A 21,046-nucleotide genomic window follows, 5' to 3' on the forward strand; every position below is an offset into this window, starting at 1 on the left:
AGATTGGTGGAAAAATATTGCTGTGCAGAGAAATATTGTTTTCTGTGTATGTGTGTGTGTTTCTTTCATGGTCAGAAAAAAGAGTATTGCTTTATTTTCTATTGCTGACATAATACGACATCAATAAAATGTGATCAGCAGTAGTTGGTTGGCCATTATCCCAGAAGGTTAACAACTAGTTGTTTAAGAACTGGGTCAAGAGGTGTGTGTTTTATGTGCGCGCGTGTTTGGATGTGAACTGAGGATTACGACTCACCCGTGGGCTGCTGAGCGGGCTGGTGGAGAGACCAGAGGAGGCTCCACTAATAGACCGCGACCTGTGGTACAAACACACAGGAGAACAGTAATTTGTGGTATCAACACATGACCTGCTATGTGTTTGAATGAACGCTTGGTTACTTGTTACACGTTTAAGCACACGGGTTACTATCAAGCCCCCTGCAAACACCAACACCTACCACACAAATAGGGTACACGTATCACAACACAGTAAGAGCACTGAGGTAAAAACTACTACCAGCAATTAATCTCACTCAAAAGTCAGTTTAACAGATATTGATTTGACAAATCTAAACTTCCCACACACCGGGACTCCATCTAGCTTTAAGCCACATTTAAAGTTTGATAATAAACCAATCATTCTGACTTCTTAAGCCTTTAGGCCACGAAACTATCTCGAGAGGGAGAATGAAGAGAGACATTTGGTTGAGCGCCATTTGTCATGTTTGTCTTTTCCCTCGCAGATGCCGTCAATAACCCCTATGAGCGGAGTCCTGTTCAGAAATGAACAATCACAGCACAATCTGTCTTCATCAAGCACGCGCGCACACATGTACGCACACAGACACACGCGCACACCCAAAAACAACGCCTGTCAACACTTGGAAACACCAGCTGCTCACTGTCACAACACTGTTCTTTTTTGTCATTCAATCTAATCATACCCCTCTTCCTTCTCCCCCCCCCCCACTTTCTCTTTTTATGTCAGCATGGGTGCATTTATTAATGTATGTCTGTAGCTATAGATCTTTTGTCTCTGCTTGAATAAAGGAAGAGATAAAAAAGCAGTGACTACTTTTTCTTTTTAAACTACCTGGTTGAAGAAGATCTAATGAACAAACTTAAGAGACGGAGATCGTTTAAAAGTAAAAAGGAAGGATGGATGGGAAAATAAAGAGTGTGTGGAGTAACAGGGACATATGCTCACTTCTAATGCTGGAAGTATTCCCACAAGACCACACGGCATTCGAGGAGGCAAAAACTAAAAATGATTATGGCTATCAGCCTAAAAAAATGATAATACTGTTATAACAACTGCTACAGCCATAATCATACTCCTGAGAGTAAACAAAGCAGAATAAGGAACATTAAAAGCTACCAAGAAAGTGAGGGAAATTTAGAAACACCCACTGGCGAGCTATTTTTATAAGTTTACCGCTCCCCTTCTACAAATTTTTTTAGTGCACACATCCTTTTACACACGAGTAGGCATGCCGAGACCATGCTGGCAAGGATTTCCTGTTTCATGGAACAACTGACCAGACAGTTGGTATCATTTACATTTAAGTCCTACAATCCACTGAGACATGGCCACAGTTGCTCACTGCAGCGCTTGTGACCATGTAGCCAACTGAACTTCATTTAAACATGGCCAAAACACGACGTCCTCCGGCCATTATGAGCATATTGTTAGGAGCACTCTGCATCTGTTAGTGTTGGACCAGCAGGCTTATAAAGCTAATGTTGCAGATGGTTATGCTGTACAGTAATAGGCTGTCAGAGGCTCACCCTTGCTTCAGAGAGAGGATAAAATGTTGTTCAGTGCTTTATTTATAGGGAACAGCATACACAAGGAGAGAGTCATTTATCATGTATCACAGAAACCACAAGCCCACATTATTAAACCTGCACTGGAGACAACATCGTAGCAAGCTAGCTACTCTCGAGCTACTCTGTGCTTGTGTGCTCACTATGTTTACATGCACATACAGTGTCCTGGATTTATTTTTGGAATATTCTGGCTATGTAGCGCACGTGTAAAGGCCATGCTGCAACAAATCTTGAACCCTCCCAATTGACTGTTATTATAATTATTCTTTTAAATCATTTTTAGCGCTTTTTGCGTTGCCCTTGGACATCATTTGCAGTAAGCTAGCTACTGATTGGTTTCCCCTCTTTGCTATAACATGTATACTGTGGGTGTTATCACGTGAATTTCATTTAGCTTAGCTTGCTTTACTGTAGCTGTGAACATGGCAAATTTATCCTGATACTACATGAGCCTCATCATTGCCAAGTCACTCAAAGCAGTGTTGCCAACTCCTCAGTAAGGAAAATCGCTATTGGTTGTCCTAAAAGTCGCTAGAAGTCGCTAAATGACGTCATCACATAATTTGCATAATTGGTCATGCTAATGGAATTGTAACCTATGCTGCTGGAGAGAGAAATAACATCGTGGACGAGACATAAAGTGAGCAAAAAACGTCCTAAATGCATTTAGAATTTATTTAGAACTACAAATTAAATTTCTTTTAGCAATTATTGTTTTTTGTAATGTCTTTCACGTCTTTTTAGGGTCTAGGGGGTCTGAAAACTTGCTAAATATAGCGACAAAGTCGCTAAGTTGGCAACACTGACTCAAAGGACTCCTCCCCTGACAGGTTACCTTCTTATCAAGGGAGGAATACTGACCAGCCTGATGCTGAACGTACCAATTCTAAGAAATCTTACCGCTAAATATTCCAGGGCCAAGATCACTGATAAAGGGGTTCCTTTTCAGCAATATATCCAGTAGCACAGTAAATTCTCTAGATTTACTGGGTGAGCTTGGCCTCTCTTATATTCTGCCATTCTGTTCTTAGCTGCTGGGTGACAAGGCGAGAGAAGAGAGTCATCTTTCCAATGCTGACAACAACCAACTAAGCTTCCCGCTGTGTCTGCAATCAGAAGTTGTAACTACAACTATGGATCTCTGACTTTGTCTTGAGTACAGAAAGCTGATGGCATCGTTCCCAGTAAAGTGCACGTTCACTGTCATGACTATCAATGGACCCGTACATCAAGAGTTAGAGTCATAACTGATGTTACTCTTTTCTGCTCAGATACAAACTTGATAAATGCGGAATGTGAAGACTTAATACCCAGACTTTTATGTCTGTGTAAGAATATTGGTGCATGCAGTGTTTAACAGAGACATGGGCTGTATCCCAATTCAGGGTCTGCATCCTTAAAGGCCGCATTTTAAGGCCGATTACGTCACAGTGACGCGACGAAGGCTGTCCCAATTCGAAGGCTGTTCGAAATGTGGCCCTCAAATGCGTCCTTAATTTCCCTGAATTATAAGGACGTGGCGGTGTAGACTTCGTGGCCCAACATATCCCAGAATGCATAGCGCGGCGGTGGGTGTGGATAATTTTGCCGAAAAAAAAAAATGTGGATGAGGAGCGCCGGAAGAGTAAACTTTAAGTAAGTACTGAATATTATGTCACTTATTTATGTGCGAATGTTTAATAACGAAGAACATTAAAACATTACTGTTGGCCACATGTCGGCAAAGTTATGTGACAATAGTGACGTTTGTACTAACTTGGTTTTACAGCCTTTACTTTAAAATATACGCCGTTCAATAGCTGAGCTTAATCTGACAGAGAATGATCAAAGCTCATGTAGAAACAAACAAACAAATGAACAAAAGAGTTTCTCCTTCATTTCTGTCAAACAAAGCTGTATGAAACGTTTCCAGCTGTTAGTATCATGGTTGCTAGGCAACCTGGGCAGCGCAACGGAGGCTAGACCGTCCCATTTCACAAGCCTCGCACTTCCGGCCTTAGCGGTCTTTAAGTACGCGGCCCTTGAGGATCGTTGAGGCTGCGTACTTTAAGGCTGCAGACCCTGAATTGGGATACAGCCATGGTCTCTGGAAATACCCATTGCTATTTGTGGACAATAATACGGCGCATGTACTGAACTATGTTTTTCTTTCTTTTTTGATTGTTGTTGATACAATTTTGATACCTATTATGGTAGTTCTCTTATCTAGTAGTCATTAATTCCCATAAGTCTATTTTCAAACAGGACCCATGTCCTCAGTATGTGACCGCCAGTTGTCAGAAACCCATCCAAAGCGCCTGGGGAACTAACGTGTGGCTGCGGGGGGGTGGAACAAGTATAACAGATTCTGGGTTGAAGGCATGGACTGAAATAAAACAAAATGCAAGAAAAATAAAATGGATGGTGCCAAGAGCCAAACAGAAAATGAACAACACTGCCAAAGCCAAAGCACAATACGACTGAGATCCATATTCCCTTTCTAGCACCTCTATATTGGCTGCTTCTTACCAATGGGCCTCTTTTTACACATAGTAAGCATTCATATAAATCCACAAACTGTTTAAAATCATTTGCTTCTTTGAACCTCAACAAGTCCCCGCAGACTCAGTGCATTAATATTTACAGCTCAGTTCCTTAAATGTCTAAATATAGCAAGACCTCTGCAGTTTCTGTAGTAAAGATCACAGTTTAAGGTGTTTTATTTGTGCTTATTGTAGTCTCTTAAATAAATTAATGTCAGTAATTAGCAGGCGAGCTGACTTCTTACGACTGCTCTGACTACTCCACATTCAAACTGCGTGAAGCAACTAGAGCAAATCTCTAATAAAGAAAAAAAATCAATTGATATTCTCTCCTCCTCGCTGCAGCACTTTTCCATATTTCATTTACATATCATTAACCTCCCTTCATTTCTCCTGGCGTGTTGTTAAGATTTAAAATTAAATCAGTGGATTTCTTATGCTTTGAGTTAAGCTTTAAATGTCTTTTTAAGTGACATTTTTGCATAGAAAGATTGAAACGGACATTCACATGAGAACGTCTCCATGTGCATTACTGCACAACATAGCTACCGCACCTTTATTCCAGCTCTATTCATCCGTACTTCATATGAGCAGTCGAATTAACAATCATTTGTATGAAAATAAAGTGAGGGCTGATACTCTGCAGGCAAAATGCCTGATAAAGGACGGGAATTCAGACATTTTTGTTATGCAATTTCAGATCAAGCCGTTTCCCCCTCTCTTTCACTATTTACGCTGGTGGAAACGTATCCTGTCAAAACACATGTTTCAAAGTCAGTCCGCTCTCTGAGGCTCTCTGATCTGAAGTTCTATGAATCTTCTGCGCTGTCGACAAAAGTTTGCTGTTGAGGAAAGATAAGGTTAGGTTCAGACAAAGTCACTTAAATCTTTGGACGTTATTCTGCTACGTACGCGCTTCCCCAGCGCCATCGTCTAACCACGCACATGCAAGCAAGCACATGATCAAACACAGTGTGCACAAGGACGCGATAAAAGCCAGAAAAGTTTGAAAAACACACACAAGCGCACACACCAAAATCAAGATTCACACAGACTTTGTTACTAACTTCTTTTCCCCCTACTGATCAGATGGATAGTTATGGATTGCAATAGGGGGGAAAGACATGTATAGCAGGAGAGCAAGATTTGATTTGATTTGGAGGCAGAGGGCCTGTGGCATACCTACAATCTACCACAGCCGATAGGAAGGCAGACAGAGAAAAACTAGCAGCATGTCCTCATTAGCATAGCAATTCCATACTAACAGAGGGGGGTGTTTGGGATTGAAGGTCAGCAGCACACAAGGGACCCACAGGAAAGATAGAGACAGTGGCGATATACAAGAGTGGCGCGGTGCCCTGGAAGAAATTTGGGTATAGGGAAAAGAGCAAACAAACTGATCTGAAGCTATATTGAAGAAAGATGCAGCAGAGCTGTTTTTGTTGACTGGAGCTGCTGATATGCAAGTTTGAGACGCAAACGTTGTCCTCATAAAATCGACTTTTAGAGCCCCTTTCTAAGATGTGTGTCATCATCAATTGAATTAATGCTAGCAGGCTATTATTAATGGTTTATCCAGTCAGTGCAAACTGGCCTTTTTTGGGATTCTAGTTATGACTTGAAATGAGATGAGTCAGAGTGAAGGGCAGAAAAAGGCAGCTACTAAACTAAGACAACCTTTAAATAAAGAAGAGATAAGACATGGACCGCCTGAAGGGATGAAGAGGCACAGCAGAAGTGAAGAAACAAAAGAGGATGAATCTTAAACTAGAATTTGAAGGCACCAGCAGACAGAAGGAACAAAAGCACGCATGTTTAGAGGTGGGAGCTCTTGAAACGGATTCAAAACGTCTAAAGTGGCTTCCCTCGGTGAAATGGTACGAATCACATTCTCGATATTTTGTTGTCGGCAAAGCATTATGGAGAAAAGTTATTAATGCACCTGACATTTGAAGAACTTAACTTTAGGACTGCATTTTTTATTCTATATAATAAATGCACTCCCCACCTCTCCATTTATGCTCTGTATCTCTGAAAGCTTTTTCCAGCACTCTGCCAATCTGACTATCATTAGGCAGATCAGGTTATCATCCCCTCAGATTCAATCTTCCCCGCTGTCACAAATGTCACTGCCTCTGAGCACAAATGTGCGGTGTGGCGATATATTGGTTGTTCAAATAAGATGAAGAGAAGGATTTTAAATCAGGCCGCTGTGCCTTGTGGGGGTGTGGTTCCGGCTTGACTTGAGCATTTCTAAAATAGAGAAATGGAAAATTGTTCCGCAACTAGAGAAAGTGGGACACAGTATAGGAGAAGTGATTATCAGTGCATTCAGATTACCGAACGAAGAGATAATTGAGCTAACGGCAGAATGAAGGGGTGGGGGTAGAAATATTTAGCCTCTGAATTGCAAATGAAGATTTCCCTGGTTTGAGATGAAACTTAATTAAAAGAGTTAAGTTAAACTTCAGAAGAAAAGCGTCTATAGAGTCAAGCTCAGACGATTACGGTTCAGCTGGGCTCAATACCAGTTGACATCAGCTGATAGCTCAGCTCGCCTACCTACACATGCAATTAGCAAATCTCATACAGGGTGTGCTATTTAGGCTGCTGTAAACAGGCTAAACGCAGCCTATGCTTTCAGTCTCATATCTCGTAACTGCCTCTGTTTTTGCACCTATGTGCAAGGAGCCATGCATACTGTGGATTAAATAACTATCTAAACTGCTACTAAACTACAAGACATGTGAAGCAACCACAACAAGCAACATATGCACTTCGCTCTCGCTCTGCAGAACTACTTGTTGTTCCTAGAGTATTTAAAAGTAGAATGGCAGGGAGAGCCTTCAGTTTTCAGGCCCCTCTTCTGTGGAACCAGCTTCCAGTTTGGATTCAGGAGACAGACACTATCTCTACTTTTAAGATTAGGCTTAAAACTTTCCTTTTTGCTAAAGCATATAGTTAGGGCTGGACCAGGTGACCCTGAATCCTCCCTTAGTTATGCTGCAACAGACGTAGGCTGCCGGGGGATTCCCATGATGCATTGAGTTTTTCCTTTCCAGTCACCTTTCTCACTCACTATGTATTAACAGACCTCTCTGCATTGAATCATATCTGTTATTAACCTCTGTCTCTCTTCCACAGCATGTCTTTTATCCTGTCTTCCTTCTCTCACCCCAACCGGTCGCAGCAGATGGCCCCGCCCCTCCCTGAGCCTGGTTCTGCCGGAGGTTTCTTCCTGTTAAAAGGGAGTTTTTCCTTCCCACTGTCGCCAAAGTGCTTGCTCATAGGGGGTCATATGATTGTTGGGTTTTTCTCTGTATCTATGAAGCGCCTTGAGGCGACCTTTCTTGTGATTTGGCGCTATATAAATAAAATTGAATTGAATTGAATCATTTAAAAACAAAGATTTGACTCAGTAGAAAAAGCCGTGCTGCATCTTTCTTTTGCCTGAATAAGTGAGACAGAGAGGGGAGAGGTAAAAGCGTGAGAGGTGAGTGGCAAATGAGTACCTTTCTTCTTTGCTGCATTTTGTACTGGCGTCAGGAATATCCAAGCTTTTACTGTAAACTGATTTACTACAGTGAGACAGGAGATAAAGTGAGCAGAGAGTCAGTCTCTGTTTATGTTTGTCTACAACGCAGCCTGCTGACACTGGATCCAGACTCGCTGTCAGAGCTGTAAAAACACCACAGGGCTGCTAGATCCTCCTCACACACAAACGCAGGACAAGGTCTGTCTTTACTGGTTCATTTAAAAAGGTATTGATTTAAAAGAAAAAAGAAAGAGTTTTTCTCCTCACTTCTGCGCGTACCTTTGTCCATGCTGTGTCATATCGATAGCCCTCCTGGCTGGGACAGGTGAGCCTCCGTCCGTGACACTGAGGACCTCCATGGACTTCCTCTCTGGTCTCCTCTTGCCGTGACGATTCAACATGGGAGAGTCCACTCTCTTCCTCGGAGGATCTGTGTGTGACAGAAAAAGACATGGTGATTTGGAATAAATGCAAAGCACCAGACACTCGCCATGTTACTGCGAGTATATCTATGTGCTGCTCAGTTTTGTGTATATGTGAGGGTTTGAGTGATGCTTAGGGCTGATCACAATGACATTTTAACTAATAGTGAATAAGTAATGGTTTCCTCCCAGACCTTGAACTAATGGCCACTGTATTGACTGTATCACATTCACTGAAGAGGGAGTCTATTCATCAAGATGTCGGTATCTCAGAGCAGTTACTCACACACACACATTTGCACGTAAAACTCCTATTTCAGTGTTCTTGTCAGAAAATAACCCTGGCAGACGTCTAAGCAGAGCATCTCCGTCTCTACTCAGACTTCTGTGGGTGGAAATCTGTGCTTGGTTGCGGTGTACGGCTGATAGAATATCTTTTCTCTTTTTTGAAGAGTTAATATCTGAGCCAAAGCAGTTGAGGGGGTGACAGTTTTTTAAAAAATAAAAAAAAAACTTCTCTGCCCTATTGACACCGTCTATTTCTGCTACTACATTTCATTGAAAAGCTTATTTATTTTCAATAAGCAGAATGCTTTTTCTACTGCAGAGCCAATCCACCGCTACTGGAGCCGATCCAATTTCTTCTTAACAGAGGAAAACACTGCAGGATCGTTCAGAAACTGGGAGCATTCATGAGTTACCTTTTTGTAGTGCTTAGGATTGTGCAAATTGGATGGTTTTGTTTGTGTAAACAGTAGTCAAATCCATGACTAGTTTAAAAAAATCATTAAAAAACAGGCACGATTCTTACATGGTGGTGCAGTTCGTACGTACTGTGTGTCACTGTGTGTGTGTCTTTTTTAAAAGAATATCGTTTTCTAATGTTACACTCTTTATGAACAATTGTCTCGTTGTTCCAGGGCTCACCAATCTCATTGCGAGGGGGAAGATTCTGGTCCTCCTGACTAGGGTACCTCTCCTTTCGATCCAATAGCAAGAAGTAGATCATCTTCTCTTGGTTGTCACTGCAAAAAAAGGTGGCAGTAAAAAGACTACTGAAATGTCAGGAAAAGTAAAAATACTTAATTAATTCCCACACAGCCATGCGTATAATTAGATACCTAGGGTGTGTAGGGGAAAAAAAGTACTCATACCATATCAAACTGTAAAATCCCTCACTATGATTAATGTTCTATAATCTTTTGAGATTCTTCGTGAAGCACCAATAAATATCCCACATCATTAAAACAAAAGTTTAGTTTTACAGATCATTAAGCCGTCGTGTAATAATATGCATGCATTTTTTAAGACGCGGCACATCTCTATGTGCAGAGTCGACTGATAAGTTTATGAAAGTCTCAAAACATTACGAGTTCAACCTTTTCTTTCTCAGTAAATCAGGAAGCCTAATATCTTTAGCCTCTAGGCCAATATTCTCTATGCAAAATTCCCAGGGACTGGCCCTCTATAATAGAGACAGATTGGAAAGCAGTAGGAGGCAAAGAGACAAGGACCTGCAACTTCAGCTAAAATGAAACAGGGGAAGGGAGATAGAGACCACAGATTTTCCTCCAGACCAGCACTATTACGAGATCCTCCCAGGAGAAAGGAAGAAAATGGAAGGGATGGGTAGAGGGCACGGTGATGGAGTAATGCTTGCTTAGCATTAAAGTGGAGAGGATAGGCAAATGTAAAATAGTGGTAAAGGAGGAAAAGGAAACAAAGAAAAACTGCAACATCTGCATTGATAACAAACAACTGTGTGAAAGTCAAGGACGGCATTTAGACGCACACACACAGTAGAGAAAAATATTAGAAGCTGCAACTGAGACACAAATATTAAAAGCAGAACAACAACAATTTGACCCATGAGCATGTTCACAGTGGAAACCAGGATCAGTTTAAAGGGAATGTATCTGGTGGCAAACGGTGTAAGCGCTGTGTGATAACAATTAAGTGATCTATGGCTTCTGACATCTAAAGCGACAGCCTCGCAGGATTTTACAGGAGCTGGGGAAAACCAAGGCTGAGTGAGCACACAGACACAACACGCCTATCCTTTCATTGCAGTGCTCTCTGCTTTTATCAAAACAACCACCGATCCCCATTCTCTTTTTTCTCCTTCGCACTACTGTTTGCTGTACAGCCATTTACTCACTCATCTGAGAGCAGGTCTTTCAGTAATTTGTTTTTGTCTCTGAAGCAGCCCAAAGAGTGCATGCTGTCCAGTACGTCGGGGTCGATATCTTCTGCAGAGGGCAGGCTGCGGATGGTCACCTTCCTGGGAACTGGCTGCTCTGGCTCTGGTTCATTTTTGCCTCCTCTGTTAATAAAAGACATTCAAACACAAATAAGGACAAAATTAGTGGGTTTGGTTGCTACTACTGCTAATTTTCAGTAATTTAATTTGGTTTTTTCATATAGAAACTTGCATTTGGAACACAATTGTGTAAAATCGTAGATGTACAAACTTTAATATGACCTTTTGTGTCAGTATGACTTTAGTTTATATTAAGAGACTTTTAAAGTCACAGGTTTTCCTCAGGTGTAGGCACTTTCGCATGTTCCAGAGGGTGATTGTGTCAGCAGGATTCAGGCAGATGACTTAGTCATGCTGTTATATTCAGCAACCTGCCTCTTCTACTCTGGCGTGATTTCTAAATGTAGTTTCTTCATCATTATTATTATTAGATTAATTTATGTCACCTTTTTCTGCTGTTTTTTTTTTTACATGCACACACACATTTATATTCTTTAGGACTGAAACAAAAGGTTATACTGCACAGTCCATTTTCACAAAGATTTCTATAATATTCTAGATGTTTCTTTCACACACAAATTTACTACTTCTGCAAATGCGTCAATGCATAGAAGTTATTACAGAGACAGATTTGAACTCACACACTTCCCCTTTTTACCTCTATCCCTGAATCTATTATTTTTCCTTCAGTGAACCCGGTGAAGCATAAACCTCACTGGCAGCTATTGAAATGACACAGACCTCCACTTTTCTATATGCTGTGAACTTGTGAACCAGGCCTACATTGATTGTTCACCCCACATAACCACCAACACTCCTGTTTCAGTATGTGCATATAAATCCGGGTGGTAAGGGTAATGAAAAAGAAATCTAAATATATAACAGTCCAACTTCAATAAATCAAGTCTTCATGAGGACTTAGAATGTCGACCCACGGGTGAAACTGTTACTTAGGTTTTGATTTATATGGAAAGCCGGTGAGGTCATAATTCGCCACATTCTCCCTGCTGTTCAATGTTTTATTATCACCAGCTGGCTGACTCTTCTGGCAAAATAAACACTCAAAACAGGTTTATCTGTGCTCAAAAACCAAACATTTCTTTCTTTTTAACACCCCACAGTTAGTAAAATGAAAGCGCCGCTAAGCATACTTTAGACAGGCGTCAAAACATGAAAAACCGTGGTCATAGCCAGAGACGATTACTTTTTTCAAGTAACGAGTAAAGTAAGGGATTACTATTGCAAACAGGTGAAAATAGAGCAAAAGGACCGCTAGTCTTTGATGTTATTTATTTTCTGCTGTGTTTTACTTGCATCTATTTGAAAGACTGAGTGTAAACACAAAAAATATTTTATTTTATGTGCTGGAATGTGCAGAAAATAGGTTTAAATATTAAACTAATTTCTTCCAGTCAGAGAATGTTGCATATAATTAAATTTTTGCTTGATGCATAAAGTTAAAAGATTAAAACTAATAAAACAAGTTTTAAAAAGGGACTTTTCCATTTGATTACATTTTGTATGATGGATTATGTAGAAAAAGTAGAATTGGGCTGAAAGATCTATCACTTTATCACCTATTCAGGTTGTAAATGGTGTTTTTAAAAGGTAACTAAGTAACTAAGTAACTAAGTAATTAATTACTTTTGAAAATAAGTAATAAGTAAAGTAATGGGATTACTTTTTTGGGGAAGTAATCAGTAATTAGTTACTGATTACTTTTTTCAAGTAACTTGACCAACACTGGTCATAGCATATGGCTCCAGAAAAAACAAATCATCCACAACTAAGGAACGTGATTTAAATAGTCCATTTACCCTTTTTCCATTTTAACTGCTTGTCCAATTTGGGTTCAAAGAGAGTACACCATGAACAAGTGACCAGTCCTTCACTGGGCTAACACAGACAATCGCACACTTTCACAAGCGCACCAATTATCCTAGAAAAATCTGAAATCTTCATGCTGTGAGACAGCAATGCTAACCACTGCACCGCCACGCAACCTTCAGTGTTGCTACTGCATACTGCAAGTACTGTGTATGTCATGCAGTCCTCCCCCTCCACCATATCTTTACCTCATCCAGGTTGTCGCGGGCAAATCTCTACCAGCCATTTGCTCACTGTGCACCATCACCCTCGCCAGCATCTTAATGCCTCCTACCTTCATGTGTGATTCTGAGGTTCCTTCTCATTAGCCTCATTTGCCTGTCTGTACCCAGCACACAGGCTCTGACATGACCTTAGATTCCTTCTGAAATGGTACTGTGTATGCTTACTCGGCAGAGTTTGGGGCCGTGGTCAGTGGCGGAAAGGTTGGAATTGTTGATTCTATCAAAGTTGGCATTGTCTCCAATTCTGTTTTTCTGCATTTCAGTGCATTTCTATCAAGGATAATGTCAACAATATGAGTTGGAACATAAGAAGCACATGCATTCAGCCATGAAACCATACATGAGCTACATGCATGATCACCGGCTTTCACATTTTGTCTGTCTTGCCTAATTTTCATTCTTTGAACAAGAACACGGTGCATCACAGTCAAATGTCATTACAGTTAGAATATGTTTCAGTGAGTCAGTGTTTGAATATAAGAGAACAGCAAATCGTATTTATTTAGGTGAAAATTGTTTCATTTATTGCTAAAAGAGTGACTGATTCAATAAAGATCTTAAGGACACTAACCTTTGGTTCAGTAAACAGGAATATGTTTTCAATAAGAAATTGAAAAAAGTGAAAAATTCTTAATATCAGAGAGAATAAGATGATTTTTGACTTTGCCAGCTTTTCACAGTTTCTACTTCATGGCAATTTTTTGTGGCTGTAGTTTGCCGAGGTTGAATTATACGAATGTTTCTGCAACCATTTATATAAACAATCAGTTTTACAGCCTTGCTTATATAGGACTTACTGTTTTTGTGGGACACTTAGTTTCAGAAAGTTAAATAAACTATCTGTTTGGCCTGGCACTGCGTTCTTCATCGTCACAGCTCCAGGCGAGTGTGCTGAAAGATTGTTGGAACAATCAGCATCTAAAAATACAGGGTTGATGGCTTTATTCAATTTTGTGTCAAAGGTTTTTCTTTTTGTTGTTTTTTTATTTTATTTTATTATGTTTTTACATCACAGATGAGTTGCCTGTGGGAAATGACCACATTTGTCAGACAAATGTCACCTCTCATTCATTCATTTATACGTTCATTCATTCAGCCAGTCACTTGACAAGCCAGCCTGCCGTGCAGAGACAGATAGCATGGCAACTTCCTCACTGACAAAACTCATACTACATTAGTCTTCTTGCCTAGCTCTTGTCTCCTCCTGTTTCTTATATCAGTCTTCCCGTGTTTACATGATCTTTCAGTACAGGACAGAAACCATAACTCAGCCCCTTCCAAGATGCAGACTCTCCTCTGATGATTCATCGTTGGTATTGCATTGCCAAAAGCAATCCTCAAACCTACTGGTAAATGTTTTTAATACTTAACAAAACACTTGTAAATTATTAAAATCTATTATAAGGACACTGTTGTGAGAAAAACAAATAAATCTCATGATAATGGCGAGCATATTTGAAGACGTAAACACTTTAAATTGTGGAAACAGATAAGTAGGATGCTCAAAGACACCCCCTTAAAAACTGATTTTCTCTTCTATTGAATGGTGTTGTTATTCAGTCGAGACCTACAGGGCTTTATACACCTTCACGAATTAAGATCGTGGATGACAAGGAGGTTAAGTAAATTCTTCCACTTGATCACTTTTCACTTTAATCAAGTAGTCAAAGGAGCTTGCAAAGAAAAGCGTCTGGACTTCTTTAAGTTACTTGAAGACGTTTCACCTCTCATCCGAGAAGCTTCTTCAGTTCTAAGGTCAAATGGTGGAGAGTCCCAGATATAAACCTAGTGGGAGTATCCCCCCCACAGAGGGACAAAAGGACCCCCTGATCATCCTCTAATCGCCTGAGCCAAGGTGTGAAACTGGGTGTGGTGAGGTGGCTCTTTTGTGTTGTGCCATGCGCTTGTGACAGAACAACACAACACAGAAGAGCCACCTCCACAGGACAAGACTCAGCTGTCCATCTGCATCTTAAGGTCAAAGGTCACTCTTTCGAGGATGCCAATGTTCACATTTTGGACAGAGAGGACAGATGGTTTGAAAGAGGAGTGAAAGAAGCCATCTATGTCCACTGTGAGCGACCATCTTTGAACAGAGGCGGTGGTTTACGACACCAACTCTCTGCCATCTATAATCCAGTTTTGAGATCCCTTCCCAGACGCCTTAACGCCCACTCACATCCTGGGCCATCTGACCTCAGGAATTCGCATGATAAGGTGGGGCCAGATTTCACAATGAACTCACCCGAAACTCTGGCTGATTGGGACCCACACCCAGTTTCACACCTTGGCTCAGGCGATTAGAGGATCATCAGGGGGTCCTTTTGTCCCTCTGTGGGGGGACACTCCCACTAGGTTTAAATCTGGGACTCTCCACCATTTGACCTTAGAACTGAAGAAGCTTCTCGGATGAGAGGTGAAACGTCTTCAAGTAACTTAAAGAAGTCCAGACGCTTTTCTTTGCAAGCTCCTTTGACTACGATGGATGACTGAGAACCTTCACAGACATATTTAATCAAGTAGTGTAAATTTAAAAACAGTGTAATTTTCAAAAAAGACTGAGCGCACACAAAAAAAGGCATCTAGAACCCAAAATTTGTGGAACTACAGTGAAACAGAGACAGTTGTTTGAATGATGTTCCAGGAAAAGCCAATGTTGTCAAATCATAGCAAATCTATGGATCGATAATGGCCAAACCGGTAACGACTAGACCCCTTTTTGAATAATGTGCTCTGGATGGAAAGCTATAAGATAGAGACCCAACTGGAGCATACTCTCATGCATACTCTATTTGTGTATTCATATCTCTAGCATTTATTAATTTGTTTTCCCAGTTAATAAACCTGTTTATTTACAAGTGTACTATAAATTATCTTAAAAGATTTGTTAGCCTAAAAAGGTGGGTACACCCCTTTCGACGTGTCAAACGCTGGGTACACTGAGGTTAGCTGGGTTCAGTCTAGTCTTCATCATCTCGGTTCCTGCTGCCCTGCTCTCTGTTCAGCTGACCATATGCCTCACATCCTCTTTCACGCACTACCAATTTACCCCCACAGCCTCGAGAGTGGAGTCGTGCCCTGCTTAAATGTACTCTTGTGTACAGAGCTGGAACTCAAAGTCATTTTTCATGTGCCAGCTCCCTTCAGGTTTACGAGCCCTGCAGAATAGCTGAAAGGGAGGACAGGAGTGTAAACATAAAGGAAAAAAAAACAGAGGACTACTTACATGTACCATGTGTGCTTCTGGATCTGTTCTAACTGGAGAAGTAATGAGAAAAGAAAAAATGAAGATCAGTTCACAAAATGCAATTCACTGGAAAATAGCATCATGTTGTTGACAGGAGAATAAAAAGATCAACGAAGCTATAAAAATTGTTGGTACATTACAACGCCAGTAAGTATTGAGCTTATGAAGTTTCAAGGAAATAAAATAGAGACAATACAGGCAGGTTAAGGTGTGGAAGTAAAAAATGAGACCTTCAAATGTTAATACTGCCAATGGAAAAAAAACATATTGAGGAAAAGGAGAGAAAGGTTCAGCAAAGGCAAAAAGAGGAAGGTGATACAACTGAGCTAAACACAGAGAATATTATCTCCCTCACACATGCAGCTGACCCTGCCAAGCCCTCTGGTCTGAAGGGAATCTCCTATTCTCATCCTCTTCCCATTTCACTGACTCACACACTCCCTTTTTTTTAATACTACCCTTGTCATCGCACGTCTAGAGTGGCCACTTTGTCACCAACCCTGTCAACGTAGTCTTTTGTCAAAAAAGGAAAAGCAGAAAGAGAGGAACAGCGGGCAAAATAGCAACAAAGGAAGATGTCTGCTAGAATGACTCCACGGTGTTTCAACTGCCCACAGAAGGAAAGCGGATCAATGTCACTGCTGGGACTTTTTAATTTGCTCAAGCTGTTGTTGTGGAACCACAGGAGATACACATGACAGCTCTAATTATTGTCACTTATTCAGACGCATAGTTCTCGTGTCAGTGTCTCCATCAATGTCTTGATGTTACCACTTCCCTAGAGAATTTACCTCTGTGCTTCGGCACCGATGCATGCCTTCCTGAGATGTTAGTGCAATCACAGAGCCGAGAAGACTGTGGTTACTGACTATAGGTGAGTCTACCACAGAGGTCGTGATATTGACAAGGACACCCTGCCAGTCAGATAGAGAGTAGTGGGTGACCTACTCTGTCCGACTTTTATTGAAGGCCTGGAGGCAAGAGTCTGGTATCGCACACAGGGTTGAAAGTGATGTGGTTTGAAACGTAGAATCACATCAATCAGTTTCTAAATGTGTCACTACTGATTCCAGCTGCTTTCAGGCAGAAGAGATGCTGTATAATACTGGCTGAGAATGTTCTGTCCACATCCAGGTGTATATTTATCAAGGTGCTGCATATGTAATTCTCAGCTTACTTGTGTTTGTAGGTCTGTAAGCAGAAAGAGAACAGTCACATGGCTGTTCAGTGGAGGAAGGACCACAATCCGTGTTTACAGTAGAGACTTACTCTGTTGTTTCAAGTCATAATATACAGAAACACATAAAGATATTTGGAAAGTGTGTGACTGAAAGATGTGCTCGAAGTTAAAACTTTCAGCTGTGATTCAAGGGATTTAACAAAAAATTTAATCCTCCTAGTTTCACAGGCTCCAAACTAATTGCATAATTTAATGATAAGCAGTCGTGTTACGGCCATGAATCAAAGAATTCCAGCTGAATGTTTTTAGCAACAAAATTACCAAGGTTGTGTCACTGCTTAAATACTTGCAGACTTTATTCAATTAAATATACAGTTAAGAACAGCTTTTACACAATGAACAAACATTGAATTAACCTCCTAAGACCCAAACTCTTTCATGGCGTGCATTTTTAATTTCTCTTTGCTATTTGGGGCGACTGGGACCTGATGAATGTAAAAAGAAAGAATTATGCCATGTTCAAGTAACCAGTTTGAGATGATTTTAGACGATGATTAGCTCTCTGACGAGGCACATTATCCTGGTCATGAAGGGACAGATATGGTCAACATCAATATTCAGGTAGGCTGCGCCGTTTTAGATAAGCTCACTTGGTGCTAAACAGTCCGAAGTGCGCCAACTGCATGAACTGTTGATACAAAGTAGGGGGTCTATTTATGCTTTCATGTTTTTCATCCAAATATTGCATTAGAAATGGAGACTAATATATTATAAAAATATTTAATTTTCCAATTTTGGTGAGCTAATGCTAATTGTAGCCTTGGTTTCTCTGTTCTTAGCTGACAGGAGCAGTCCCTGGTCTGTTCTTCAGCTGCTGTTGCAAAGATCTGACGTGTTGTGGTTTTAACAAGTGGTTATCCCAGCATTTCAACAGTGTGTGAAATCACCTTTCTTCCCATTCTGATGCCTTTTTTCCCCCCTACTTTAGCAGGTTGTCTTGACCATTTCTGCTGTCATGTGATTGGCTAAGTAGCTTGTCAATGGAAAATTGTACTTAGTAGTCAGTATAATCTTTTAATGATATAAGTTTGCATATGGTAGAATACTGCATGTAATCACTTGTGTTTAGAAGTATATAGTTGGTGGCATAATGAAGGAATGTCTCATCCTAAGAAGTCTGTAACATTCCAGGGTGTTCTGGCGTTCACCCCCACATCCTAGGAGCATGGGAAAAGGTCGTACCTTGTTTTATTGTTTTACGGTAGGATTAACGTAGTTATATCTGTTTTAGTCTAAGTGCTTTTGTTTAGATGAACTGCTGGTCCAGCAAGTTTAGGGAAGTCATTTATGGGGTCACACTCTGACACACACACACACACACACTGAAGTATAAATAAAGACCAGGGCAGTCTCTCATTTGCGAATCTTGGAGCCTCACTCTTGGTGTGTGAGCTCAGGAGGCTGCCCTTGCTAGTAAGAAAATCTGTGTTTCTCCTCTCTGATTCTCTGCTGAAGAAGTGTTTTAGAATATATCTCTTAACATAGCTGTTCATATTAAAAAGCAGCTGGACATTAGGCTTAAGAAGAAGAGATGCTCTTTTCCTCCACATTTTCTTCAGCTTTACTCTTACTGTAGTCGTTGCAGTCTTTGTAATTGCTGAGAGAGCAGTAACAGAAGGATCCGTAAGTATTTCAGATTCCGAGATAACACTTGCCAATTTTGGCAAGTCTTTAAAAGATTACATTGGCCTAAAAACAATTGTCATCATCAAAACAAAGTGTTTCAGTCCACTTCTAAAAAGGTTCTGGTGTCTCTTACAAAAAACAAAACACCTTCTTTATTTCCATCTAGCAACTTTGGTATTTGATCGACACCATGCCCATGAAGGTATTATCTGTCTGTGATGAACTGCTCTTTAATATAGTAATCTAGTCAATCCTCTTTATTACTCAGGGCCCATGAGGAGGCCGATCTTTCCACGGTGTCTTTTATCATTTGAATACTGAAGATGAGATGATTGCGCTGAGGTGGTTGGCTTAGTTGCCTCTGGGGCCCTGACTGCACAGACAGGAAATGGAGAGAAAGGCTTTTATTGGCCTAAACCCCTTAATCCCAGGTACGTGCCCTCCCACTCAAACTCTGAGGAAGCCTCGACTTTGTGTGTTTACTTGTGTGCGTCTACTTACAAACCTAATTAACAGAAGGTGACAATAGACCTACTGAAACACAGCCTGTATTTAGAGTCTGATTACCCCGTTGATTTGATTCAGCAAACATTATTATGGAAATAATCCCACATAAGTGAATGTCATATTCCATTATGATGTCATTTTTGCCCCTCAGTCTGACTAGCGGTCACTATAAACTCCACAAATGCTCGATCTAACGAGGATATTTGACATTCCTCGAGGTTACAACACATCCCCTGAGCTCTGTGTGGAGTCCTGATGCAAAAGAGGAGCAGACAGGTAGCATATTCTCTCCCAGCAGCATGGTCTGCATGTAACCCTTTGACTAGGACATTGCTGGAGGCTGGTGGACATATCTAGGGAATCTCAGGGTGACCTGTCCTCATCAGACAGAGGGACCAGAAAAATAAATAATATAGTGTGCATAGTGCATAATAAAAAGGTTTGATCTTTCTGTTTCTTGTTTCAATACAAATGAGCATCCTGCATATGAACATCTCTTTTCATGTCGGTTTCTAAACTTTTTCTGCTGCTACTCCTGCCGCTGTTTTTCACATTCCTGTTACTTTACTCTTACTCATTCTGACACGGTTTGAGATGATTTCAGGCATAAAGAAATGGAGCAGCAACATTCGCCAAGGGTGGCGTCATCACATTTGCTTACAGGCAAGTGCATGAAAATAGTTTTGTTTGATGCACTGATTCACAGAGATACCTGGAGAAGCCGCGTGCATACAGTAAAAATGAGGACGTGATCAAATACAGTAACTTGCAGACTGGGTGTAGCTTTGTGCACTGCTCTGAATGCGAAATGCAGGATAACAAAGACGGGCTCCACTGTCTCTTACATTCGCCTTTGTCCATCTCTCTCAACCCGACACTCCGTCCTTTATATCTCTGTTCTTGCTCGCTAATCCGGTTACCTTGCCAAGGTGATCAGTTATTGTCACCGTGAAGTGTGTGGTACACGAGCAACGCTCCTCTCCTGAATCCACACAATGTACTTGAACTTACACAGAACTGGGAATGATACAAACAAACATTTGTATCAAGAAAGAACAACAGCACCAAACTGATACTATATATTTTAGTTTAAGTTAGCTGATCTTACTCTTACTTAGGGATGGGTACCAGTATCCGGTGCCATGATGGCACCGGTTCTGACATAAACCGTAGTAACCAGACCGAAAAGCAGCGCACATTTCGGTGCTTTTTTTTGCGAAATAAAAGCTGTGATACACTTTCTTCTTCCTTACATTTGTATTGGCGGTTGGCAAACAACTGAAAGGTGCATTACCGCCACCAACTGATATGGAATGATACGCTTTGGATTCCAGCCAATAATTTTAGTTTCCGAGGATAGTAGGCGGGTCCAGGTACGTACGTTCTTTTAGAGCAGAGCTACAGATTAAAAATGCCCAAGGCGAAGCGGTCAAAAGTCTGGCTGTACTTCACAGCAAAAGATGCAAACTCAGCAGCCTGCAACAAGTGCTTTAAGCTGATACTGTGATACTGTGCAAAGGAGGTAACACCTCGAATCAGATGAAACACCTGGCGACGCATAGCGGGTTTTTTTTTAAAGCCGAGAAATGCGCCGTATTTGATAGCTTGCTGCGAGACCTCACACCGTGCACATCTACTGCGGGTGTGGTGCCTGTTATCGGACCTGGAGTTAGCAACATCGGTAGCTTAATGTTGTTCGTGTGTAATTTACGTTGAGTAGGCTAACCACGTTATTACATTAATGCA

The 21,046-nt window shown here is 40.9% G+C and overlaps 1 protein-coding gene across 3 annotated transcripts in view; it reads right to left on the minus strand.

The window, feature by feature from the left end:
• brsk2a (BR serine/threonine kinase 2a) overlaps positions 1–21,046 on the minus strand; it is a 192,559-nt gene that overhangs the window by 13,425 nt on the left and 158,088 nt on the right. For 2 of the 3 annotated variants that reach the window (XM_087842944.1, XM_087842942.1), the window contains exons 9-14: positions 15,907–15,938; positions 10,468–10,632; positions 9,237–9,334; positions 8,167–8,317; positions 7,865–7,930; positions 257–317 (exon numbers count right to left, since the gene is read on the minus strand). In XM_087842944.1, coding sequence (XP_087699070.1) covers positions 257–317; positions 7,865–7,930; positions 8,167–8,317; positions 9,237–9,334; positions 10,468–10,632; positions 15,907–15,938 — 573 coding nt within the window. The remainder of the gene's footprint in view (positions 1–256; positions 318–7,864; positions 7,931–8,166; positions 8,318–9,236; positions 9,335–10,467; positions 10,633–15,906; positions 15,939–21,046) is intronic. The other variant, XM_087842943.1, reaches the window with a different exon arrangement.

Source organism: Neolamprologus brichardi, chromosome 7, assembly GCF_056152115.1.
Source record: "Neolamprologus brichardi isolate AB-2024 chromosome 7, ASM5615211v1, whole genome shotgun sequence".
Taxonomy (NCBI): Eukaryota; Metazoa; Chordata; class Actinopteri; order Cichliformes; family Cichlidae; genus Neolamprologus; species Neolamprologus brichardi.